Source organism: Anser brachyrhynchus, assembly GCF_964034855.1.
Source record: "Anser brachyrhynchus genome assembly, chromosome: 1".
NCBI classification, from domain to species: domain Eukaryota; kingdom Metazoa; phylum Chordata; class Aves; order Anseriformes; family Anatidae; genus Anser; species Anser brachyrhynchus.
The window spans coordinates 23811632-23839528 of NC_137694.1; the positions used below are offsets into that span (position 1 = coordinate 23811632).

Consider the following 27897-nt stretch of genomic DNA (forward strand, 5'->3'; position numbering starts at 1 on the left):
TCTGTTTCCACTGTGCAGTTTATTCTGTTTCAAATTAGAAAAAAATACTAAGTATTTGACAATTCACATGCATAAACTCAAACATTACAGCCCAAAAAAGTACTGATTTCTTTCAGTCTTGTATTAAGGCGTTCAGGAATTTCATCTAGGCAGACAAATATCTGGATTAAAAAAAAAAAAAAAAAAAAAAAAGAACCAAAATGGAGAGACAAGCTATAATTCAGTTTTATTTCTGTTAACAAATATGATCAAAGTGAGTCCTGGTAGTATGCAGTTGCATTCTTCATCTTTTCAGTTGTATATAGCTGACAGGAGATTGGGAAAGTGATTGGGAAAGAAGAGTTATCTTCAGCAAGTTTTCTTCAACAGTGTCTTGATTTGGAGTGCTGAATAAGCCATTGCAATGTTATGTCTGCCAGGACAGATAAAACAAAATGAAAAACTCAACAGCCTGTTTGCAGAGTGTAAAGGGACAACAGAGCACCAGCAGGTTAATACAAATAAAAGCAAACAAACAAAATCCAGAAAACACAGATCTTCACTCACACCTAATTAAAAATTCAGCACTTAAGACTCCAGGGTTCTGTTTCTGTTGCTTTTTGTTTGTTTCTAAGTTATGTGCATTTTACACTCCTGAAATATGATGACTGACATCAAGTTCTCTATGCCACAGATGAAGAACTATTGGAAACGCAAAGATTTAAGATGACCATAAAATGTACTATAAAAACCCGACTGGAATGAAATGTAGTATGAGAACAAAGGCAGAAATACATGACCAGAAGAAAAGAGAAGGGTAAGCATCTGACAAGACATTAAGAAGCCATTTAGGTAGATTGTAGGAGTCCAAGGTCTCTGAAAGACACGGAACAGTGGAGTAGAATTTGATAGCTGAAATTGGTCCCCCTCCTGACACAACCTCCTGCACTGGGCTGAAAACTGCAGCAGTTTACAAACTGATTCATGAGCAGATTAGATGCTTTTGCCTCAAGGCAGTAACATCTGTCAGGGAAGAAGGAAGAGTGTCAGGGGGCAGCAACAACTGTAGCCCTCAAATTTAAATTTGTTGTCGCATCTGTGCAAAGTTCAAGACATCACTCCAGGAATATCCTGGCAGACCAGCTTAGGTACGGAGATTGCAGACAAAAGCATCCCACGGTATCCAAAGCTAATAACTGTATACTAATCTTTCACAGTCTCTCAGGACCCAGAAGCTGGCAGCCTTACACCTACGCCCCTTGATGAGACCCGCTAGTTAGGTTGCAGTTTGCACTGAAAAATGACTCTCTTGTTCAACTGCATTGACATCAATCAAAAATGCAGACAAAGAGGACAGCTCCCACTCTTCTCCCTAACAGCCTAGTAGTTTCATCACTTTAATAAGCTAAATATATTTTCATGACAGTTTTTCATCATCGGTATTTGCCAGTCCTTTGATCTCCCCAGGTTCTTGCTCTTGCTTTCAGTTTCTCCAGGTGTTCTTCAAAATATGGCACATAAAAAATATGGTCATTCAAACACGGTGCTCCAGTGATGCTCGCACAGTTCTGAACACACAATATACACCATCTAGTCCCATTTGTTATTCCTTAGTGCACGTATTCAGCAACCAGGTCAGCCTTTCTAAGCACAGTGTTACATTGGAAGATACTTGACTGATTCTCAATCAGGACTTGAGTACTTTTCATCTCTACCCTCAGGACTACCACAAATAAATGATCTACACTGTCCTGTATCAGTGATCCTTTTCATTATTTTCTCATCTGCAAATTCTAGCACATGTTTTACTGCATGCTTTTTTACTCCAGACCATTCACAGAAATGAGCTAGGATTAAAACCTACTTTCTCCAGGATCCTTCCAGAAATGATGCTGATTGTTACAGTGTCTAATTACAATACCACTTTGAGATCCTCCACTGCAGCCTTGCTGATTTGATGAGGATCAAATGCCACATTTATAAAACCTGACAGACAAGATGGTACTTATGTAGTTGGGGAATATTTTCCGAGTTTTGAACAAAAAAGTTCTTACTTAACTCGGAGCCATGCAATTTCTGAAGCCAACCAGCTTCCGGAGTCCTTCACCAGCAGTCTTCAAACTTGCTTTCCCTGTATTCTACTTTCTTCATTTCAGTGCTAGCTGAGGCCTGTGCCCACCTCAATCTGCCCCTGACTTATGCAGACAGTCCGGACTATGCAGTCTTCCTCTGTCTTTATATCCCTAAGCCTATTCTTCCCAAGTTTAACAGTGCATTGTGTCCTTCCTTCACTCAGAAATAATGGCTGCATACCAAACTTCAGCAAAACTAGACCTTTTGAACCAACTTACCCAAACCCTGTACACCATTTCCAAGACAATATATGTGTCCTGCCTGACACTGCCTAACAAGTTCCTGACAAGCACTCAGCTGAAATCTTCCCAACTCTCTGAAGCCCGGGTGTCATAGCAGTCTCCTCACTACCTCCACTACCTGGTTCTCCCTGCCTGTGATGAAAACTTCCCCTGCTGCTGGGAGAAACTGGCTTTCCTCCCATTTCCACTCCCACTGTCTCTCACTCAGCTGAGCCCTACAGAGCTGCATAACTCTTCCAACAAGCCTGGTTTCCTCAAGAAGCAGCTATAAATATCTACCCAGGCTGCATCCCTCCCAACCAGCACCACCTGTCTTAGCAGTGTGCGGGGAAGAAGGGTGGCACAGAGGCAGCATGTCCCCAGCCAAGTGCTGCTGCTGGCACAGCCTGTGCTTTACCCCACCGGCAGCGCTGGCCTGGCCCACCTTCCCTCCCGCTCACCTCAGGGGCCCTGAGGAGCTCAGCTTTCTCCACGGGGTACCCAGGGCAGGGAAGGGGAGAGCATGACAGAGGAAAGGGACGGGGAAATGGAGAGAAAAAAAAACAGGAGAGAAAGAGAGAGAAGGGCAAAAAGAAGGAGAGCTAAATGGGAGACAACTTCATGAGGCATTTATAGGTCCTCAGACTTTAGGATAAATTCAGGGTGTCTCCAGTAGGACAAAAGCACTAGTGACATGCATGTAAGACCTGATTAAAAAGTAAAATCATGAACAGGAACACTTATCAAAATTTATTAAATATAAATAAAAACTGGAAGGCCTTCATACCAGTTACTTTTTTTTTTTTTTTGAAAAAGTAACACTGTTTTTATGAAGGATTCAGGTAGTCTGGTTTTTAGACACACTTTTCCAAGGCCCCTGCCAAACTAATTTTATAAGTTCTTGTGCAACTGAGGTCACTCTAGGAGTGATTTTTAAATTATACATAATTCTGTATTAAAAGCAATTCTATTGAAGTAATACCATTTGAAGCAAAATCTTTCAAAGTAATTTGAGATTTTCAGTTATATGTTGGAGCTAGATATTCAAATCTCATTAATGTTTTAAAACATCTGATCCAAAGTATACACTGACGATGCCATAAGAAAAAGAAGCTTACCGATGTTATCCTTCTCTTTACAAGAAATAGAATAGCAACAGATTTCTCTGTCTTGAATAGCTGAAAGGTTTCTACAGAACAACAACAAAAAATCATTACGTGGTGTTATAACTTCACAAAAACTGACAACAGAAATTGCCATTAAATTACATATTTCCTGCTTTTTATTCAGTGGGTTAAATTCTAACCTCAGATACTCAATTTTTAAAATATGCTATGACATTAAAAAAGTTTTTTAAATTAAAGATTTTAAGGTTATAAAGTCATTTCAAACATTCGAATTGCTCATTAAGTCTATATAGTAGTGAATAATAAAAAAGCAGAAATCCATAAGCTGACAATAAAATTCTGTACTGGGAACTGAATAACAGTACTTTGTATTAGCATTCACCTTTTACTCTTTCAAATTAGAATTCAGTGTTTTTAGATCTATTAAATCTTGCAGTCAAACAACAGTACTCAGCATTAATATTCAAGACGCTTATTATATCATACACAAAGATATCAGATAAGTTTCCTACTGAAAGGATACTTCTACAGTTAGGAAGACACTGCTTCTTAATTTACTTGTTTCGTTACAAGAATTTCCCTATTCCCCCTCAGCATTTTTGAACACTTTGCTATTTTTCATTTGTTTATCCTCACACAAGTCACAGAAACATGCAAGAAACAGATGATGCTCCTAGAACAGATGGGAAGTAGAAGCACTGAGAAGGGAAGTCTTAAGCTTTGCAGAAAAGGACTTGGGGGACCTGGTGGACACCAAGATGAAAAAGAGCCAGCAATGTGCCCTTGCCACAAAGAAGGCCAATGGTATCGTGGGCTGCATTACGAGGAGTGTTGCCAGCAGGTCAGGGAAGGTGATCCCTTCCCTCTACACAGCCCTGGTGAGGCCAAACCTGGGGCACTGCGTCCAGTTCCGGGCTCCCCAGTACGAGAGAGACATAGACATATTGGAGAGGGTCCAACAAATGGCCATGAAGATGATTTAGGGACTGGAGCATCTCTCCTGTGAGGAAAGGCTGAGAGAGCACAGGCCGTTCACCCTGAAGACAAGGCCTGGAGGGGTGGCAGGCGGAGATTTATCAATGTGTACAAATATCTAAAGGGAGGCTATAAATAATATGAAGTGGTGCCCAGTGACAGTACAAGTCAATGGACACAAACTGAAGCACAAGAGGTTCTGTCTGAACATCAGGAAACACTGTTTTACTCTAAGAGTAACCGAGCACTGGAGCAGGTTGCCCAGAGAGGCTGCATAGTCTCCCTCCTTGGAAATACTCAAACGCCATCTGGACATGATCCTGGATAACAGGCTCTAGGAGGCCCTGCTTGCTTAAGCAGGGGTCTTGGATCAGATGATTTCCAGAGGTCCCTTCCAACCTTTATGTGATTCTGTGATTCCTAAGCCTCAGTTTAGTTGCTTGCCCTTTGGACCATCCTTTTATACCGCAAGCTTCGCTTCACTTCCTACTGATTAAAATGATGTGATCTGAGATACAGAAACCTGTTCTGCAAAGTTATTGCTATACCACTCATTTTTACGAAATTGTGTATTTCATTTAAAATTACCCTTACAATGCAACAGTTTAAGTTAGTTTCAGTTATACATAAATATATGCTTTGGATACATGCCAAAAATATCCAAATTGCTTAAATTTACGGACAATAGTTTGAAAGGTTCTGTTGTAATGCCATTCAAGCACTAAACTGCCACTACAAAGTACTTGGAGAAGTGTAAGTGAGCCTATTACTATCTACCAGTTTTATCTTCAGTGATGGGAAAACAGGATTATCTGGAACAACTTTACACAACCGAAATAATAATCAAGAGAAGTTCAAATCTCCTGCAGTCAGTTATCAGCCTAGATTGCTACTTCAACTGCCAGCAGAACTCGAAGTGGAGCATCTGAGAATATAAAATGAAATCTGTTATAGCTAGCTATTGCCATAGACTACCAATGACTTTCTCTTACATACCGCATTTCACAGCATTTCAGCTTTTTACGCAGCCCAGCTACTTACAATTTCTCAATTAACTGCTTTTCATCCAGTGCACCTGGGAGGTCTCTTTTATTTCCAAGGACTAACACCTGAAAGAAATAATTCATATTTATGTTAATCCAGGGGCAGTAGAAGTTTATTTTTGTCTTTAGCCACCTGCTGGCATTATTCTGGATCTCACAACCAAATATTTAGAATGCAGTAACTGACATATTCAAAACGACCAATGTCTGCATGAGCAGCCTGGAAATACCCCTTCCAGTCAGGGCCTGGTGCTGGGTACACATCCTTTGAAAACTGAACCTGTCCAATTGTCTCTGAGTGTATCAGTATCAGAAGTTCCCGACGTGGATCCCTTTAGTATGAGACTAAACTTGTAAGGGAGCATGCACCAGTGCACTCCAGCCACCAACGGTCATTCAATCCACAGGACCAGATTGTTCATCAGAAGTAAGGCCCCAGAAGTAAATGCTGGGTCCTCAAGACCACATGATTCACTCCACAGTTCTGCTTCCCTGCTTCTTAATGTAGGTAAACCAGGGCACCCCAACCACAACCCACCCAAACTAAATGACTGATTCCTTTCCCTACCCACTTTGAGCAACCATGGTAAAAAAAAAAAAAAAAAAAAAAAAAAAACACAGAGGGCAGCCATTAGGAATTAAGTTTGAGAAATGCAGTAAATCTACCAAAGAGATGCTGGGACTTAAATTTCCTATACAATACACAATACTTAAGACCTCAAGTATAAATTAAGGTCAGATGAATGGTTTGAGCACATTCTAAGATAAAGTAAGCAACAAAGGCTTTTCTAATTATGATTGCATTATTGTTTTCCAGATGCGTTGCAACTCCAAGTCAAAGTCAGGATTGTTCCATTATTTTCCATGCAATTGGAACACACAAAAACTCATTACTTGCACTCTCAGATTAAAAAAGGTACCTTAAAATCTATAATGTCAAAGCCTAAATAGAATAAATTGGAGGAAGTTCAAACTAGCTACTACCAATGAAATAAAAATAAGTAAAAATACATTACTGCATCTTGGAAATTACTGTGCTGGTCAGGCTGGGCAAATGAAATATGGTATAATAACATGTAAAAGCAAAGGAGCTTAATTAAGTACTTCTGGAGATATTAGAGACCTACCCTGTCAAGGAAGGGGCAGTGAGAAGTAAAACAGAATGTGCAGATAGTAAAATAGAAAGACAATGTCACTGTCCATGACTGGTCTGACAGTACATTTCTGTAGGATTTGTTCAATATCTAAGTAACACATAAAAATGCAATAATAATAGCAAAACTTGTAATAAAAATGGAAAATCACTTGAAAAATTCTCCTCTGAGATGGATGCATTTGCCTAATTTTATTTTCACAGTGATTTGATGGGGACTCTGTTGATTTTCTGTCTACTTATCTGCATCTGACTTGAAGCATTTGCACTGGCTGAGTATCCAAATACTTGCTTGCATAAATGGGCAAAACAAGATCCATAAAGTCTAATTAGTAACTTCTCCCTGATTTGTATGTAGCATTACTTGTTCTTATGATCAAAGATAAAAACTCATTTGGAGATGCCATCACCAAAGATCAGCGCTTATCAGATTGACTCATACTAGGTCTCAAATGGCAGATTACATTTAACTGAACATCAGTCTCCAACTTTGTAATTCCTGACTAGAATTTCAGCAGGATATACTATTCTTTGACACCTCTTACTTGAGAACCAAAGTATTTTTGTACTTTTTCCATACATTTTTTAATTTGAAAAGCTAAAAAGAAAGTCAAGAGAAAGAGTCAAGTTCCTCCACAATCTCTGGAAGCAGAGGTGACTACTTGATGTTAGCATCTGCCAACCTTCAGAAAGACAAATCTCATATGTCTTAAGATACTGCCACAAACGTATCTAGGTCAGTGGTTTAAACCCAGCCAACAAGGGGACTGTCTGGAAATAATTATTATCTGATAATGCCACATGTGAAAATGAATTTGTTCCAAATCTATTCTGACCTTTAGACTAGAAAATGTACAAACACACTGCAGCACTGATAAGATGCTGAGTCGTGTGAAAAATGTTACTTTTTTTTTTTTTAAGAGAGCTTGGCGTATTAAAACTGCATTACACTTACACTAGTATTTTCAAGAGTCCAAGAGAATCCATTCATGAGGATTTAAGACTGCACAGTCTACATTCAGGTAAGAACCACAGAAATGAAAATACTTACTGGAATTCCATGCAATTGTGGTTTATCTATCAAACTGTGTAGCTCATTCTTTGAAGCTTCTACTTTTTCTAAGTCTGCTGCATCCACCATGTAACTGCAATGGGAAAATAGTTATTTATGATATTGTCCACTACTTACAGAAACTTGCATTAAAACTTCTGAAATGTGACAAATGTGTTCACATTGACAACACCATTAAAACTCTCCTAACTGTATAAACCTTGGATTTATTAACACAGGAAGACACAGAATTAAATATGGGCTGTGGGGAAAAATGGCCTGGAAAATGCACTTACTTACATAGCTGGCATGTGGGAAACATAAAAAACATTCCTTGTATTGTGCTGGGTCCTCTTACTGAATGGTTTGACAGATCTAAACATCTTTAAAGACTCTTCTAGAAGCAACTGTTTCTATCAGAAGGATTTTTTTTGCAGTAGGAAAATCCAACATCATCAAGATATTGAAGAGTAATAGGCAAATGGATGGAAAGAATGGACACTACTAAATATAATTATATCTACATATAGTGCTAGGAAACAACAAGAATATTGCAAGCATAGGAAACAATTTTCTGCCAGCTGCATAACGTAATACCTTTCATCCAGATGCCAGTGAAGTCAAAACAAGACATTTTAATATGGTAAGTTAAGTAACTCACTGTTACAAGCCACGTAATTTTTTCTTGAATTCTGCTTTCTGCTGCTACAGCAATCAGGTTCTGAAAAGAACACTGCTGCATATCTTATGCTTACTCTTTGTTTTCATATTATCACCAAGTTCAGCTAAACATTTGACCATAAGAGAAAAGCAGCGTCATTAAGAAAGGGGTAAGTAATTGAGATGGAAAGGAGGAAAAGCATATCTATATTAATAATATATATTTTAAGTTATGTTTTATATAGGCATACACAAGAAAACTTACACAACTGCATTGACTCCTCTGCAATAGCGTTCCCACATGCTTCGAAACCTTGGTTGCCCTCCAATATCCCATACCTGGAAAAGGTAAAAACACACCAACCCCAAAACTTTTTTAAGTACACAGCACTAACAAAACAACTCTTACAAGCAGCATGCAGGTTGTATTTACTCTGCCTAAATGTAGGCAGTTCTTAAAGTAATTGCCCTCAGAGACTGGTCTTCTCAGCCCATTCCAGTCAATGGGCAAGTCAGTCCTGTGACCGTAACAGCTCCAAATGCCCACTTGGACACCTCTAGCCTTTTCCTCTAACTGCAAGAGAAGTCTAACTCAGATAGCCAAGTGAATTGTGCAAATACACAGTCTACCCACAGAGAATAGCTTATTTGAATGAAAACAGCTATGGAGTTGAATTTTTTATGGGGCTAGGGAGACCTGAGACAAGAATGCATCAAGCCTTCAGTGGAATAAAGGATACTGATAAACAGTTGGTCAGAGAGTAGAGTGAATCCATGTAAAGGACGATATATGCTAGGGAACTCCACTACCTCCACAGCTTTCCCATTTGTTCATTAAACGTGATTTAAAATACATGGTTTTACTGATTAGAACCAAAAAGGAAACAGTACTGTAAGGTAGGCCTGAAGTGATTAATCAGTGAATCTTAAGGAAGGGAAGCTCAAATTCTTCCTGGTATTTTATAAACTCCAATCCTGCAAATACTTACACATCCTATTAGTGCTGGACAATCCCACTGAATTCCTTATCATCAAAGGGCTACCCCATCATTTTTCTGTGAAGGAGGAACTTATTCTGCTGTGCTTGCAAAAAAAAAAATCTCTATTTTTGGTGGATGAGAATAAACATCTTCAGAACGGTTTCCAAGATCAAAAAAAAACAGGGAAAGGATCTAAATCACACAGGCAAGGGCTGCATGACGATGCAGCTGTTGCAGCTACATCCAAAGACAGTTGTGTACAAGTTGTATACAATCTTTAAAGTATTGATGAATACCAAAAAATAAAAGGATTGGATTTGTTTCTATGTCAAGGGCAAAAATTCCTTATTTCAATCCGATTCAACTATCAGAGCAGTATATTCCATACACCTAAACTAGGAGGAATATCCATTACAGCACAAACTGAATTTGGAAATAGCATGCACAGAAGCAAAAATTTATGCCTTCTAAATTTTCTTAAGAATTGTTTTCATATTTGTACTTCCTAAATACAAATACATTAAAGCTGCTGTGGCAGTAAAGGCTTGCACGAAACAGACTTAATATACTCTTGGGATAAGGACTTTTTAAAGTAACGTGGGCTGTATTTTTTATTCCACAGTCCATAAATCATCTTTATGTATAAATTTCTCTATCATTTTCAACAACTTAGGTTCATATTTTGGAAAGAAATATTCCCCAAATCACCATTACAATCATTCCATGATTGATATCTTACCATTCCTCCTAGCATAAAATTAGTATACTACTTAAATGTAGATTGCCTTTGATCCCCTTTATAGGATTAAGAATTTTACACATTAAAGAGAGTTGAGTGAAATTCTGAACATGAACTGGGTATCAATTATTATCTGCACTGACATTTGAGGTGCTGTTTCAGAAGTCTTAATAAAATACACCTTTTATTTTTAAAGCTTGAAAGAGACGACTACACAGTTCAATATTATAGTTAGATGACAAATCTCACACCAACACTAATTATTCCAATAACTCATCAGGACCTTGAAACTATCAGTAGCCATCTGGTGCACATCTGTGTGTCTGGAGAAAGAAACCATATTATTTTCTTGGTAGATCAGAGAGGAAAGAAGGGGGAAAGAGGACAGGGCAGGCCAGTAGTAAGATGAGATTTTTGAAGGCTGATAGACATTATTCCTGGTAGCCAGAAAAATCTACAAGATGATGTGGCCTGGACTAACCACAAAATAAATATAAGATAGAAAAATACTGGGTTTGTCCTTGTTTGATAATATATTGCATCTATACTATATTAAATTGCACTACAGAACAAGTGTTACCGTCATTAGGAGAAAGAGTCACCTTGAAGCAATGGGAAGATAAGTCATTTCCAGTCAGTTTCCCTAATAGGGCTTACAGCTATTCATTAAAGTACAACACGAAGGACACAAGGGAGATTAGGTGTTTCTAATAGCACTTTGGAATCCATTTTATATCAATATATTAAGTTATAATTATGTTAACTAAGGTAAGAAAATAAACTGATAAAAAATCCCTCTCCTCCTTGCTTATGAAATTAAAATGGTGCAAGTACTAACTTCCTAATAGTCTTTACTCTGTAGAATAGCCAGTAACAGTGTTAGCTACTTTATTCCAAACACAAATCTCTGCCTCAAACCATTTTCATTGTAAATGACTGAACAGAGAGAACAGTGTAACAATAAGGGGCACTCAGGAAGGAAAGGGGAGATGTGTTAGCATCACAGATGTTTTCGTGCATGAGCCCTGCATGTTTTGTACATCACTTACTTTTGTACCCCAGTATTTAACACACAGGTGAAACGTTCTGTGTGTGAACTGGGAGAGGTGGGAGACTAGATCTTAACAGAACATCAAGTAAGCTGTAAAAAGAAAAGTTAATTTTGTCTACGTGATTTTTAAAAGACTGGATTTCAAGTTGCTCCTGTGGCTTTTGTTGGGCCCTCAGGAATCTAATTTTCACAATATTTAATAGGTAGCTTTATCCTTAGACCAGCTGATGTTAAGAATCAGACAATGCCTACAGAATGACCAAACTAAACAGAGAAAGAGTTTATTTGATATCCAGTGCGATTGCCTCAGAGGAGATCAAAATCTCAAGGAGTTGCTGTTTAGGCTAAATCTCAGAGGCACACACCTTAGTCCTAATGCATTTTATAAATTGCTATTTTATCTGGCCCTGTCTACTCCTGTGGAATAGTAATTCTTACCAGGCTTGAAGGTCCATGCTCCCATAACGTAATGCAATGTTTTAATTTGTAAACTAGATTTATCCCTGCACGTTGGAATCATCATTTATCATAGTGCTTATACTTACCTGTTCAGTCAAATTCGTCTCAAACAAGAATCTCTCTGGGTATGTCTCTTGTTCAGCTTCCATACTTCATGTGGCTCTAAGGCTCCCTCCTAAGACTGCAGCCACCAGCTATGTTTAAGGAAGAACCCTTTTTCTTTTGCAGACGTGTATCATGACAGCTGAGCAAAAATGCAGTTGTGGCATACGTTCAAAGGTTTGCAAAAGCTTTCAGTGACAGAAAGGCTCATTAACACTCTAGTTGCACTTCTTTTAATTAGCTTATATTGTGGGAGGGTTTGACAGTTAATGAGAAAGTTGCAGGAAGAGAGAAGTAGTATTTTCTAGCTGTCAGTTTTTCATGGCTTTTGTTTTTCAGACATGCTGGATGGGATTTACCTTCTGATAGAGAGGTGTACCATGACACATCTGTGTCTGTATGTCGATGCGTGGGCTCAGTACCCAAGATCTCACTATGGTCTGACAGCTGTTCAGCTGACCCAAAGCAATGTCTTCTTTAGGATGACAGCATTACGCCCTGGGGTTGTCGGTACCAACTAGAGCTCCTCTCACTATTAAAGGAGCTTAAACCTCAAGGCAGGCATAAAGCTGTTTACATTCAAGCATCTTAATTTGCTAGCTGAAACTGACTCTACAAGCACCTGAATGCAGAAATACATCTTTCTAGTTGGAAGTACTCAGAAAGTATCAGCCAAAGAACCTAACCTGAACAAATAGGTAAGGAGATTCTAAACACAGAAAAATATTTGGGCAGAATAAGGTAGCATCAGCAACACCTGAAAACATGTTGTACACAGACAAGTCCATGTACACTGACACGTGACTTAAGAGCTCACACATACACAGCAAGCATGTAGCATTCAAAGACAATGCAATGTGGAAGGACAGGGAATAACTGGATAGCACGGGATTCGTTTCCCACAATTTCAGCCACCTAAAATGTAGGCATGTAACCCATGTTAATAGCATCTTCCTGTGATTACAGAGGGAGCCCTGAGGGCACCTAAAGCGGAAAACGATGGCATCTGCCATCTCCTCTATCAGGTGAGCCATACCTGCAATGCACCCACCGCTTTCCTCTGAGTTTAGCCAAGCGGCTCAGGCTGGCTTCCTCCTTTTTACCTGGCTAGGGCTAGGGGAGACAAACCCTGAACAGTCACCTCCTCTAGACTGGATTCTTCCTCCAGTAACATTCACCTTTCTTATCTAATAAAGGGAAGAATAAAAAGAGTTAAACAAACAACCTTAAACTTTTAAATAAAAAAGTCGTGGCTACATTTTCTGCAGGCAATACTTCCTCGAACACTGTGTTCCTTGAAATCAGTCTTGGTCTGTGAAAGAACCCTGTTGTCACCCCTCACTGGTGATAAAGCCCAGCTCTTAAACATTTTTGCAATTAGACATTTTATTTTTAGTTACATCAGGCAGAAAAAATACTATAAGAACACTTCACACAGTTTATAATTATTTAATTTAATCATAATACTTTCACTGAAGAACTGGAAACAAACTTAGATTTGCAACACAAAATGGCTGAGCAACTTCAACTCCTGAAAACAAGCTCAGAGGCATTTTAGTAGGAGAGAGTATTTCTCAGTGATGAGAGTATTTCTGCCATTCTATCAGAGACACAAGGTAGAATGTCCAAAGGATCAACAGCTGGATTTTAAGCAGGACATAAAAGCAAAGTCTGTTCTCAGCAACCATTTTCTGAATCTAGTGCTGCTTACATCTGCACTGTGTTCGAGGGCAGGATACCACCAAGGAGCCCAGATTTAGAGATAAGATCCTTAACCAAGATGTAACACACCCCTAAATCCAAAGAGCCAATCCTTCCTAGCCTGTGTTGTATCTTCCCTCAAGAAGAAAGCCCCAAAGTTGGGTGATCACACGTGATCCTGTGCACACACTCTTCCCATTATCATGAATCAGTCTCCAGACACCAAAATCCTAGATATTCTGGTGAAGACTGGTACACAGAAGTTGTAAGCTGTAAGGAGAACTTGCATTTGGAAGACTGACAGCAAGGAGACCAGAGGCAAGGACACTGCTAGCTCAAAAGGGCTGATCAATAACTCCTGTAGTGATTATTAATTTTGCTTGTCCTTGAAGAACATATAACCATGAAAGCAAAATGAGTATTTGTTCAACAGCAAAAGCTAGTAGGATGCACAACAGTGTGTATACTGGGAAAACATACTCCAATATTGTCAGACAAACAACAAAAGGACGTTCTCCCATGTCAGATTTAACCCCCAGAGCAGCTGCCTGGCACTCTCCTCACGTGTCCCCTCTTGCCCTCTACTTCTCAGGTCTGAGCAATCCTGACAGATTCTTGGCATTTATCAATGAGACAAAGCTGCTGAGGAGAGAGCTAATCAGAGGCAGCATTTATGGTCCCCTGGTGTCCCAGCAGGATGTTCGAATAGGACATACGTTTAAATAAGTTGCAGATAACTTCAAGCTGGGAATGGATACGAAGAGAAGATCAGAATCCTAAATTATCTGGACCAATTAGAGGGACAGTCTGAAATAAAACTGCTGAAATTTAACAAGCACAAGTTCAAAATGCTACATTCGGACAGAGGGAACCAAATGTACTGATGCAAAATAGATAACCAGGGAGAGACAGAGGAGGAAAAGCTCTCGAGCAGTTCACTTAGTATGAATCTTCAGTGTTGCAGATCTTAAACCAGCATGTAGTAGCAGAAGCAATTTATGTACAACTTTGGGAATATTTACTGCCCTATCCTCAGAGTCAGCGAGGTTCCTGTACTAGTTTCAACCATCAGTCTATAGAAAAGATGTCAAATTTTAAAAAGTCAAGACCAGCTTGGTGGCCCCCCACATGTACTGGTGCCTGGGGTTGTTCCTTTCCAGGAGCAGACTTGGTGTTTCCCCTTGCTGAACCACATGAAGTTCCTGTCAGCTTACTTCTCCAGCCTGTTGAGATCTATCTAAATGACAAGCCAACCACCTGGTGAATCTACCACTCTGCTCAGTTTGGTAGCATCTGCAAACTCTGTCCCATCATCCAGATCCCTAAGGAAGACATTAAACTGACTCCAGGGTACATCACTACCAACTGGACTCCCTGATGTGGATCTCAGCCCTTAGTTCAGCTTTTCCTCTGACATAAAACTGTCATAACTCACTGGGACATCCCACAAAAACTATTCTGTATAGAAATAACCACATTTTGATTTGACATCAGCCCAGATATGGCATGGCCTTTTCAAAGGGACACGAACCACATGGAATGGCCAGTACTTGCAGAAAAACTGCTGAAGCTATACCAGCTGTACACACACAGGCTTCTACTGCAGCATGATGTGAGATGGTGACATAGCAGATAAGATATTTTTCATTGTTGCTGAATAGTAGGATGAAGCATTAAAAAGCAAGAGGATTATGTTTCTCTGTGGATGTTTGGAAACTTGGAAACTCTGCTCTTTAGAGGAGGAAGGAATGCAGCAATGAAGGAAGCTGGAGAGGAACACATAGAGCTGGAATTCTCCTCCTCCGTTGTATGAGAGCAAACAGCAAGTAGCAAGAAGCTTGGCTTTGCCCTCCAGCTCATTTGCCTGCACTTGCCCAGGCTGCAGCTCCCATGGAAGGGCGCTGGCCTCTAGTGGTGACAGCTGGAGTGACTGCAGCCCAACCTCTGCAGCTCCAGTTCCTTCCAGCCTGCAAATAGTCAGTGGGGTTGCAGGCACTGGCTGGTGGTGCGATTTTAAGAGGGTAAGCTTAAAACAAAGTGAAACAGCAAGGAAAATAAGTTGCTCTTTTGCATGTGTATATGCATTTCATGTGTTACTTCTTTTTCATATCTGAAATTATTCTAAGACAACCACTGTGAGAATCAAAGGCTGATTAGTTGGAGCTTCACAATCATTTAAAGCAACAGCTAGTGATGTATGCCTTCTGAGCCTCTCAAAATTTGGTATGTCAAAAGAAATGTTTTAGCTACTCTCTAGCTTATTGAACAGTAAATCTCACCAAACCAAAAGTACTACTAATACTGAGCTAATCCAGAAATAGAGCAATCCCACAGAATCAAATCACTCAGCAAACAACAAAACTTGTTTGGAATTAAACCCTCAAATTACTTCTGTCATAGAAATTTTGTCAGGAAAAAAAAAAAAAGTGATAGCTATCAGTTTCATTATAACCTTCATCAAAACAGTCTTAAGAGATCCCTAGACTGCAGTACATCAGGTATTTTGATGCTGGAAATCATCCTGTAATTTAATACCTCAACCACAGCCTCAAAATCCATAAAGCTTCTTGCTTGGATTCCAAATGGTGCCTGGTAAAATCTTTTCTCTTTTCCTCACCTGCTTTTTGGTAATTGTAGGTGACAGGTTTTATGAAATACATTGATATGCTGAATTTATGAAATTGATATGCTGAAGTTTGACAATACATGGTTAAAGCTAACAGCTTTACAATTCTCATCACGCTCAACCACATGAGCCACATTAAAGACAAAATGAAATTGGCACTTTTCTATTCTTTAGACCTGCATAAATCAGTGTTTTTCTTTCAGCGTGGTTCAGATAAATACTATTATACACAGGTATGTCAGTGGCCATACTTCTACATTCTAGGATTACGGTCTAAATACGAGAATAAATCTGCTGACTTCTGGAAAAGACTGCCAAAATAGTAAGAAAGTACACTGCAGGGTCCTTAGTTTTTGCTGTCTTCTGGAATTGTATGGAATCTAGAGATAGAACTGTAGCCAGGAAACCAGACAACGATGCTGCTCAAGCACAGTATTTCCTTTTTAGTGACCTGACTGAAAATATGGCAAAAAACAGATGAAAGATTAGTATCACCTACTTGTTGGCATTGTAGCTTTCTTTCCCTGAAGTGATCAATCTTAGCCTTCTGGAACGCCATTTTTTCCCTTGATGACTTTTTGACCCAGACAGTTTCTCAGCCTCATTCTTATATTAAGTTTAATTTATTCTGTCATACAGTGCCCCCTTAGACCTTCGAAAAAGGTTAGATGCAGGACCTTTCTGCTTAATATGATTGCTCCTGACATGCTTGAAGGACTTTACAGGTTTAGTAAAATAATGCATTATCCAAGAATTCTAATAGCCGCTGATAGTTGGATATCACACTATTTCTATGCTTGAGAAAAATAACCTGCTTTGTTGTGAAAGGTTAAACAAAATTTCACTCAAATTCCTTGCTAACTATGATGCAAACTGTTCATTGAAGAATGAGCAAGAGGCATCCCCCTCAGCATTTTCCAGTCATCAGCTTATCAACAAACAATGTCATTTCTTCTCACAGTAAAGTAATTTTGGAAGCTTTATCTAGCAATTAGATGGTAAGATTTTAACAGTTTATTTAAATGCGGGAATATTGACTTTTAAGTACTTCTTGACAGGCTTTCAAGGAAATAAGCACCTATATATGAACCATATTCCCCCAAAACACTTATTTTCACTATACACTGTTGTAGCAGAGAGACCACTAGAATTTGTTGGGATACATTATTTTCCGTGCATATTGGTTTCCAAACTAAGTACTGTTTTCAAATCTAGTAAACTTACTAATAATATTAGTATTATCCTCTTATTCTTACCATACTATATTGCAAACTTTCTATCAACTATATTGTAAAACTTCTCATATAACATGCTTTTTGAGAACAAAGTGTAAAACAAGGCATTTTTACACAGAAACCCACATACCTCATCCCTGCATGAAGCTAACCTTGATAAACAACTGTGTAAACAATTCTACTACAAACTTTCTTCACGTACTTGAACCATCCTAATTCAAAACACACTTCATTTTGAGGACTCTGTTTACTTGTAAAATACTTTTGTTTGTCTAGTTGAATGAACCATCAACAGCTTTCTCCTTTTCTTCCATGTCTGACAATTTGGTAGCAGCACCACTATAGCACTCCAACTGTCCTTCTGTTTTCTATACACAAACATCAAATCATGGCTTATTGTTTCTAGTCAAAAGACATAAAACAGTGGAACTGAAAGGCAATTCATACTCTTATAGATTATTTATCCTATCCATAATCTCTTATGGATTATTTATGGTTGAATGAGGTAACTTTTTTATTGACTGTGTCATCCACGGACTTCTTTCATCAGTCTTGTGGCAAGGCAGATGCAATGAGAATTATATAAACTGGATGTTTAGGAATAAATAAAATAGAGAGTATCCTCTCCCGGATAAATAGGGCAGCACAGCCAATGGAATCTGGCAAATCAACAGATGGTTGCAGGACTGGTGCCACAGCCCGGGGTTTGGCTACTTAGACTTATTTGACTTATTCACTCCTTTGAATAAGTGAAAACTTAAGACAGTTTGACTAAAACAGAAACAAATAGCTTTGGTTTGTAAGCCTGCTGCTTCATATCCTGCCGCTTCATATCACAGTACTAATCAGAATTGTCACTGCTTTAGTTCTCCTACACATCTGCCATTGACTTTTAAGAGGCCAAGAATGCATGGGATGGCCTTAGTATTCATATGCACCTGCAAAGCAGTCCCTCTGATGTTCTAAATACACTATCTTGAGTTACTATCCCAGCTAGTGCACGTTCATTTGTGTATAATAAGTAGAATCTTTGAGGAGAAAATCTATAACATTAGTGCATCAATCAGACTGTTCTGGTACTGGTGGCTATTCACTTCATAAATTCTCTTTCATAACTAATATGAATAATGAATTAATCATGAGGATTAGAAAAGCTTAAAACCATTCAAAGTTTGTAAATCCTAACAATATAGCATTAAACTTTTATTTAAAAAAATATTGCCACATTTTTCCAAACCCACAGTCAGCCTATGTGTGAACACATAATTCTAGCAGCCCCCTAGCCACATGCTGTGTTAGCTGTACTTAAAAGTTTGTAGCTATCAGGGTTGAAGGATGAAAAGCTTAATTTTAACTTAAGGAAAACTTATTTTTTCTCAGAAGTGGAAGGACTGCTTTCTTCCTGTCCACATTCAATGCTCTAAATATGCAGTCTTGCAACTAAGTCAATCCATCTAAGCTGCCCTCAAAATGCATGTGCCTGTACCCTGCTTTCCTACATTGGGGTGGCACCACCAATCATGCAACTCTTTGGGGGATCACATTACTTAGGTAATTTGACCAGGCATAAACTAGTAGGATCGTTTTTAGTTTTGTTTTGTTTTAAAGAGGTTACATTCAGTTAGATCAATTGGCTGTTCTGTTTACTGCTTTGCCATGTGATAATTACTGTGATAGAAAAGGGGTGCTAGGGTACATGACCAAGCTTAAAGTGGAACATAAAGCCTCTCGTCATGATCTACTTAAACTGACTGTAAAATCTGACCTTTAGTCTCCACCATCCTCACCTGATTCCCTCTTAGGTTTCCCAGAAGGCGTGAGAAACATCATTGGGAGGTTTAGAAGTGCTAACACAGGCAGAAAAGCAGATGTGATAAAAGGTTATTTTGTGACTTTTTGGAAAATGGGGTTGATTTCACCTCACTCTACATGAAAGATTCTGTTTGGAAAGCAGAATTTGGAGCCAATTTTAAAAATATTCAGTTCTGATTTTGATAAAAAAGTCATTCTCTTGTAGAGAAAATAAACAGGAATGTGCCACACTAGTGTTCTGCTGTTGAGTTCAAGTATGTTCCTTCTACAGCAGAATTCAACACTTGCTCAGCAGTAGTGATGGCTGTTAAGACACATTTAACAGAGGCATTCAAGACTAGAATTCTACTTTCTTTCATTCACAGACATCCACTCCTAGACATTTGCTGCTTCCTCTTGAATTGGTATGAGAAGGTACTTTGAGGAATTAGATGCTTACAGTTTGGCCTTTGTTTGTATATGCAATGGGATGAGGCACAAAAAAGCATAGCAGTGGAAGAGGGGATCATGTTTGATGAGAAGACAATGATTGTGAAGACAGTGGAAAAACAGTACAGTCGTTGGTCACAGCCAACACAAGTTCACAAACAGAAAGCCCTGTTTAACAAACATAATTTCCTTTTATGATAAGGTCACCTACATAGTTGACCAAGGGAAACCAGCTGACATAATCTTTATGGAATTTAGCAAAGCTTTCCAGACCATTTCTCACAGTATCCTTCTAAACAAAATGTCCAGCACACAGCTAGATAAATACATAACGTGATGGGTGAACAGGTGGCTGACATGTTGGGCTTAAAGGGTTTTAATAAATGTGGTTACATCAGGCTGGTGGCCAGTGACTACTGGGGTTCCACAGGGCTCCATTTTAGGGCCAGTTCTCTTTAATGTTTTCATAAATGACCTGGATGCAGGACTAGAATGCATACTAATTAAGTTTGCAGATTATAGTAAATTAGAAGGAACTGCTGACTCCCTCTAAAGTAGGGAGGCCTTGCATATAGATCTTGACAAATTAAGAGTGCTGGGCAATCACCAACAATATGAAGTTGCACATGTAGATGGGTCTACATACAGACGGGGGATAAGAGGCTGGAAAGCAGCCCCAAAGAAAGGGATCTGGGGGTTCTGTTTGACGGCAAGCTGAATATTGGTCAACAGTGTGTCCTGGCAAGCCAAAAGGGCCAACCATATCCTGGGGTGCATCAAGCACAACATTGCTAGCTGGTTGAGGGAAATGACTGTCCCACTCCCATTTGCGCTGGTGCAGCCTCACCTCAAGTACTGTGTGCAGTTCTGGGTGCCACAATATAAAGAGGCCACTAGCAAGTGTCCAAAGGAATGCTACGAATATAGTTTTTGGTTTAGACGGGAAGACATATGAGGAGTGGCTGAGGTCCCTTGGTGTGTTCAGCCCAGAGCAGAGCAGGCTGAGGGGAGGCCTCATGGCGGCCTGCAGCTCCCTCACGAGGGGAGCGGAGGGGCAGGCGCTGAGCTCTGCTCTCTGGGGACAGCGACAGGACCCGAGGGGACGGCATGGGGCTGGGACAGGGGAGGGTCAGGCTGGGTGTTAGGGAAAGGTTCTGCACCCAGAGGGTGGTCGGGCACTGGGACAGGCTGCCCAGGGCAGTGGTCACAGCACCAAGCCTGCCAGAGCTCAAGAAGCATTTGGATAAAAGACATATGGTTTAGTTTTTGGGTGGTCCTGTGTGGAGCCAGGAGTTGGGCTCCAACTCAGAGCATTCTATGATTCTATGAAACTCCATAGCAAGGAAAAAGAGGAAAACAGCTGTCCACCAGTCAGTACACCTTCTCATTACTGCAATAAAGTAGATGCTCCTGTAAATTGAGATTCCCCCTTACCAGCCTTCCCTTACTTGTAATGTAAGCACTAGTACAAGCAGAGCTGGCCACAGATATGAACCAGAAGAGATGAGGGACAGCTTGGATGATCTTGTGTATACTGTAAACATAGGTGAAAAAAGGCCAAGACCAGAAGTTAAACTTCTGGATGAAATTCTGTATATGTTTTTTCAATAGTTTCAAACATAGCGTTCATAAGAATTAAAACAGGATGCACAATGAAATAACATCTTCCGTTTACAATTTACAGGAGAAACCAAAATGAAAAATCTTTTGAAGGTTTTCTCTCAAAATTTCAGAAGTTTCCTCCTTTCAACTCCTGCTGTGTATGCTTTTTGTGCTACAATGTATTTTAGTAAAAATATGATAAAGGTATAATCATTTGTATTTATTTTAAAACATTAAATTGAACATCATCTCTGCCATCACACAAAATATGGTTGTTCAAAGTTACAGAAAAGGATTCCCTACAGAAAAAAATTTCTCCACCGAAGTTTTTGTGTTCTGTGATGACACACTTTTTACTTCAAAGAGTTTGGCCACTCTGCATTGACTTTGCAGTGCTCATCACATGACAGTTTGTTGTTTTTTTTTAAACTCACAAACACACAAGCACCATCTATACTGGAAAAAAAATTTAGGCTTCTATCAATCATTTATTTTGCAGGAAATGCTTGAATTAAAAATGCTTCTACGATTCTACTTTGTCTTCTTGCTTACCTGTTCTGTGATAAAAGTAAGATCAGATTCTCTGCCAAAGGAGACTCTGATCAGATACTTACCGTAATTATCATCCACAAAGTCACAAAACTGAGCTTATAAGGCAATAATGATTCTCCTTCATTTTACTTTCACTCCATTTTATATTTATATTTTTACTCCATTTTACTTTTAAGCTTTTCCAATCTTTACTGTAGACCTAGTTTTAAGGTACTTACTATCATTTATTTTTGGTATTCTGCCAAAATTTCATGGGAAATTAAAATCAGCCCAAATCATGGGTAACGTTAAGAGTTTTTAATTCAGCCAAACCTGATGTGAATTTCAAGAGGATATATGGGAAAGAGTCTTGGAGTGCTGAGAGGAAATAGCTGGGTGACATTAGACTTTCCATTTCAATAGATTTCAAAAGATGATCTTATTAGGCACTTATACACATGGTTGTAGAGAAACCTAGTGATTATTCTACAAGCTTATATCATAGAATTAGATACTCAGTTAAAGTGCTCAGCTGAAGGCGCTACAGTCATGAGGTTTTGAAAAAGCATACCAAGATGCTAAGACCAGAGATAGAAAGTCACAATATCTATATCCCTATAGCCATTTTAGGTTTTGGATTATTATTTTCCTTCAGCTTGAACATCTTCCAAGCAACAGATATCAATTATCCCTTTTACCACCCTTTAGCTGCTCATGGTTTAAAGTGAGTGGGTAGCCAGTTAACAACTGCTTATTTTTACATTATGGGTGTTTTCAGAAAATCCTTCCTAGGTAGAGTCATACCAATCCAGAGGGAAAAGGACATATTTAGAACTAAGCAAGAAAGGAAAGAAAATGAAGGAAAAGAATGGAAAAGTCAAGGCAAAGAAAAAAAAAACTACATTCTCTTCACCTAATTTTACATGAAAGTTATGAATTTGATCTAAACTAATCAACCAAGCTTCCTTCATAATCAAGCAACAAGAGAGAGTGTTAATGCTAGTGATTTCTCTCTGTTTTGATGCTTATGGCATGAATCACAACCAAACTGGTGGCATCTATACCTCTCTATAGGCCTAAGAGATGCTGCCATGACAACTGACTTAGATTAGATGTTCTGTTTCTGGATAGCTAATACGATGTGAACTCAACTATACTCTCCGATGAAATGCATAGCTTAGGAGGAAAGTTGCTTCACATTACACTTAAGAGTTGTGAAAAGGGGGGAAGATGACAGAAGAAAGAAGCACCTGCAGGAGACAATTTGGCTCCCTCATTATCTCCAAATTTCATGACTTTTCTAATCAAACATAGTGCCAGCTTCTGCCTGGCACGGATATCATGAAATCAAATAGGTGAATGTAACACAGAAATATATGGCTATATGCTTTAAAAATATTTTGAACTAGGAAAACAGGTAAATGGTTCTATATCACCTTAAAAGAAACTTTCTAAACCTTTTCATTATAAGTTGCAATCACTCTCTTTTAATTATCAATTCTGTATTAATGCAAACATGCACACCTACCTTTATGGTAACGTTTCCTTTTGTTATTTTCCTCATATTGAATCCTACTGTAGGAATCATATCTTCTGTGAACTGCCCTGACTAGAATACAAAAAAAATGGTTACATATATTATAAAATAATCCATACACAGCAGGTACATCTCTCATTTGCAATCTAAAATTTTTATTTTACAACACTGTAAAACACCACATTAATTTTCTACAAGAGCATTGGCCAGCACTTCAATTAATGCATTGTCACGCCAAGGAAAACTGTTCATTTCAGTCCCTTTAAATGATCTTTTATTCTCCTCAGTGACAAAGATCATCCCGGAAACCACGAGACTTCAGATAATTCCTCATTTGATCTTTGAGCAAGCCAGAAAGCAGCATTGTCAAAATACAATGAAACTGACTATACTTGGATTTTTCCCTATAGTTTCTCACCACTATTACCAACAATTTAACATGAGATGTAACAAATGGTGAAGGAGTACTCGTGGAGAAAACTTCATGCAGTCCCTTTCCTTCTGAGTAGGTGACAGCAGAGAAGACCCACTGGGGAAACTAAACGAATGCCACTGAGATGGGAAAATTCAAAGTACTAACTCAGCACACCATAAAACTTAACAAAGTGCTGAATGCCTGCCTCTACCTCCTTAGTTATGAGAAGTATTCCTATGAGACAGACATTTGTCAATACAACAATGGGAACCTTACAAAAATATACCCAACTACAGAAGGTAGCTTTTGAGGAAAAAGGTGAAACTCAGTTCTAAGAAGGTAACTCATTATTCATTCTTCCTGTTCAAAATGCATCATTAATGAGGTATTGTGCCTCACCAGGAGTGGTGCATTAAGGTATGCGGAAGGGTACTTAACAGTTCTTTCTACACAGAGGTCCAGGCACTCTCTGCAACGCACACAGTAGTCCTGGATTTCCAGTCACCCAGAAAGGAAAGGCGTGGTACCTTCTTCTTCTGTCTGCCCCATATTCCCTTCACCCCTTCAACCTCACCAACCCATGTGACCTGCTTGGTTGGTTTTCTTTGTTTCTCCCCAAAGACAATATGGGTATATGGACCTCACTCCAGCAGGTCCCTCCCATTCCAGAAGCAGATGATCAGAGCTTCAAGTTGCACCACAGCAGCAACATGCCTCCAGTCACACGCCACCACCAGCTATCCCTAGTGCTGTTGCTGGCCACCATACGCTTTCTGCAACTTTTTTCTTCACTGTTTGTGGCGGAGTGAGAATACAGTTTGTACTGCAACTCCAGTTTGTGTTTACAAAGTAAGGTTTTTTTATTTGAGACTTAAAACGCTGTATAACCTTTGACAGCTATTCACTCCTCTTGCATGATTTTGGGGTTTGGAATTAGATCCTTTGGGCGAGAAATAACATCCATCAATTTATTGTTCAGTTTTACCTAGGGAAACCTCACTGCTAAATTCTGTACATTTTCCCCATCTTTTGTTTCTGGAAGACTCTTTTTTCTTCCCTTTCCTTGGTTCAGTGACTTGTCAACATCAGCAGCAAGGAGAAACAGGGAAGATAAATGTACCTGTAGTCTTCTACAGATACACACACCCAGCAGTGACTTAAGTTTTTAATTGGATAGAGTAAGACAAAACCAATCAGTAACAATCTGCTGTAGCGGGTACTGGCCTAATTTGCTAGAACACTGGGAATGTAATATCATTATTCAGGCACAGGAAAGCCTGGAAAACCAGACAGCCAGCTCAGGAGGCTATCATTTAGGCAAACTCATAGAAAGTCAGCACTCCATTTTTGTTAGCAAATTATACACCATGCATAATACGCTAAACTAGAAGACAAAAATCAAAACAAAAAGCAATCATAATTGCTGTAGTTTGGGGGATAGAATGCAACATATTAATGTCTCCTTTAATGGTCTTTATTATTCTAAAAATTTTCAGTTATGGTTAAACAGAACAAGCTACAAACTAAGTGTTATGTTTACAATTCTTTATTTTCTCCACACAATGAAGAAAATTAGTATGTTGAATTTTTTGCTCATATTAGTCCACAAACTCAAACTCCAATTACTGTGTTTTGTTTCAAGTGCTGCAAGCACCATAAAGTAAAAAGTAACTTCAATTTTGCTTGCTAAGGAAGTTTTACATGACAAATGGCCTATTTTCGTCAATATTCAAGATGTGCAAACAATTTTATTGTTATACCTCAGTAAAAAAGAGATTACATCCTGACACAAATGAAAATAACCAGTGCTAAGAAGTTTGTAATGTCCTTTTTAAATGTTGATGAATATTGAACTGACAATGAATACTGTCATTACCCCTTACTATATCAAAAACAATGGGCCAGATTCTACTTCATCACATCATGCATATCCATAGTAAAAGGCAGTGAAGTTATCCAAGGTTTCCACTGGTAACAGTGGACTAAATAGGGCTCAAACAGGGAGGAGACTGTCTCAAAGCATGTTTATTCAGTGTTAGTAAGAGAGGATCTCTGAATACTATTCTAAAGTGAGAAAAATAATTATTTTCTATCTTTGGTTATACAATCCGTTGCCGTTTGCATTTTAAGAATACACTGTTTCGTAATGGTTATTTTCATCTTGTCACATACTAGCCACATGCATGCGAATGTACACAGAGTTCCCTATCTATTTGCCATCTTCTTATCAACTGGAATCAAGAGTACACTACTATCCATTGCCTCATGCAAAATTATTTACTCCCAGATTCTTCAACTAGCCTTCTTTGGCAATTATCAGTGCACGTGATCTCCAATATGAAAGATCCAAAAGCTACAAAAACAGTCATCTATTACACTCCTCGAGTCAGAAAACAGGGATGCCTTGCAGAATACTCTTAAGAGAGATGTATGCTGACAAAACCAGGCCTGCAGCAACAGGAGTGCTATCAAATTCGTGTTAGCATAAGAGAGGCATGACATCATTCCACAGGTGGTGTAGCACAAATGAGTGGGCAAACATTTTACAAGCATTAAATCTAATACTGCACACTAATGTTAGAGCACTAAGGTCTCTGAACTGCTGTGTTTTCCTCTGTTCCCTCTATGAAATCAATACACGAAGAAATATCATTTATTAAGCCTTTTTTCCCTTCCTCACCAAAGCTTGCTGTTGGGACATGAATGCTCCCTGTGGATATTAAGAATATGGAGACCCACATGAGTGCTTAACAATTAACTAGAATACAAGTTTCAGAAAACTTTCTGTTTATCGACTGATATCCCTTAAAGCATATCTTCATTGCTAGCTGCACTCTCCCTACCTCATTCCTTTTTACCATTCTCTGTCTTAACTTCTTCACTCGCAGTAATTCAGTTTCCTTTCTTTCCTTTAATCCATAATCACATCTGAAAAAAAACAAATACCCTTTGAGAGGGTATTTGAAATTACACTGAGACAATTCATTGTCTCAGTTTCCTTCACTGTAGGCCCTACCCCTCCCAGCCTGCTTCTGATTCTTGACCTAAGAGCTATTCAGGATGAGGACTGATGAACATATGGGAGCTCCTAAATTATGGCAGGCGAAGCTGCCATACACCTAACAGCAGTAGATCACCTCAGAGAAAAGGGTATCACTGATAAGCTTCGTGATTACTACTCATCACAGTTAATGTATATTTGTTTGTGTTGGAAAGGAAAGCTTTGGATGGAAAGGAAAGCTTTGGGATGTACCCAAGTGCAGATGGGTGGGCAGCACAGCAAACAGGTAGGAGGAGGTTATTTCAGCGTGGTGACAAAATGGAAAACACCAGAGCAGACGTCAGTGCCAGAGACGAACAAGACAGCAAGGCCATTGTCACCAGAGGAGGGGAATGGCAGAATCAGACTTGAATGCTGGAAGGAGCTATCGACGGATTGCAGGAGACGCTATTTGATGCAGCTGATGGATGGGGTGAATTCAGTGAAAGGGAAGTTAAGGCCTTGGGGGAAGCACAATGTATTGCTAATTATTTGGGGATATACCGACACGAACTTTCAACGACGGGCAACAGGCCTTGCCAGGGGCTCTGTTTGCGATGGCCACACTTTGCAGTCACGACACGGCACACATCTGCCTTCTGTCCCTTGCAGGATTTCACACACCTATGAAACCGGTGCGAAACCTGCAGGCTGCCGAAGGCCCACGGGGCTCCTGCCAGCCCCCACCCACCACCCCGGCTCCGGGGCATCCCAGCCCGGGAGGGGCGGCTCGGGCGAAGCCCCCCAACTTGTTGCGGGGGGCAGCGAAGCAGGGGCCGAGCCCCGGGCACGCCGCCAGACCCCGCTCCCCTCCTCCGCCCCGCAGCGACCCCCGGCCCCGGGGCGCTGCCGCCTTCCAGCCGCCCCCCAACCCACCCCCAGCCCCCGCCGGGCCGCGGCCGCGTACCGCCAGCACGGTGAGCAGCGTGGTCTTGCCCGAGTACTGCAGCCCCACCAGGGTGAGCTCCATCTCCTCCTTCCAGAACAGCGAGCGCAGCCACTCCAGCAGCCGCGCCACCAGCGCCAGCATCCCGGCCAGCGCCCCCGACCTGCGGCAGGCGCCCAGCCCCAGCGGCACCGCCTCGCTGCTGGGCATGGAGGCGGCGGGGTCGGGACGGCAAGGAAAAGGGAGCGGGGAGGCGAGCGGGAGCCTTCTCGTGATGGCGGCGCCGCCGCCGCCCTTCTCCCGCGGCCACTTGCTGCAGCCAGGGGAGGGGTTTGGCCCGGACAGGGGCGGGGGAGCCCCGCGGGGGGCTCGGCGGGGAGGAGGCGGCGGCCGGGTGGGGTGGCGGGGAC

At 40.0% G+C, this 27897-nt stretch overlaps 1 protein-coding gene across 1 annotated transcript; it reads right to left on the reverse strand.

The window, feature by feature from the left end:
* On the reverse strand, positions 1-27897 carry LOC308189619 (ADP-ribosylation factor-like protein 8B). Its single transcript, XM_080579822.1, has 7 exons — positions 27509-27897; positions 23138-23218; positions 8608-8681; positions 7683-7776; positions 5477-5544; positions 3452-3522; positions 1-412 (listed from the first exon to the last, which is right to left on the reverse strand). The coding sequence occupies exons 1-7, from the start codon at positions 27695-27697 to the stop codon at positions 363-365; spliced, it is 627 nt and encodes a 208-aa protein (XP_080435948.1). The 5' UTR covers positions 27698-27897; the 3' UTR covers positions 1-362.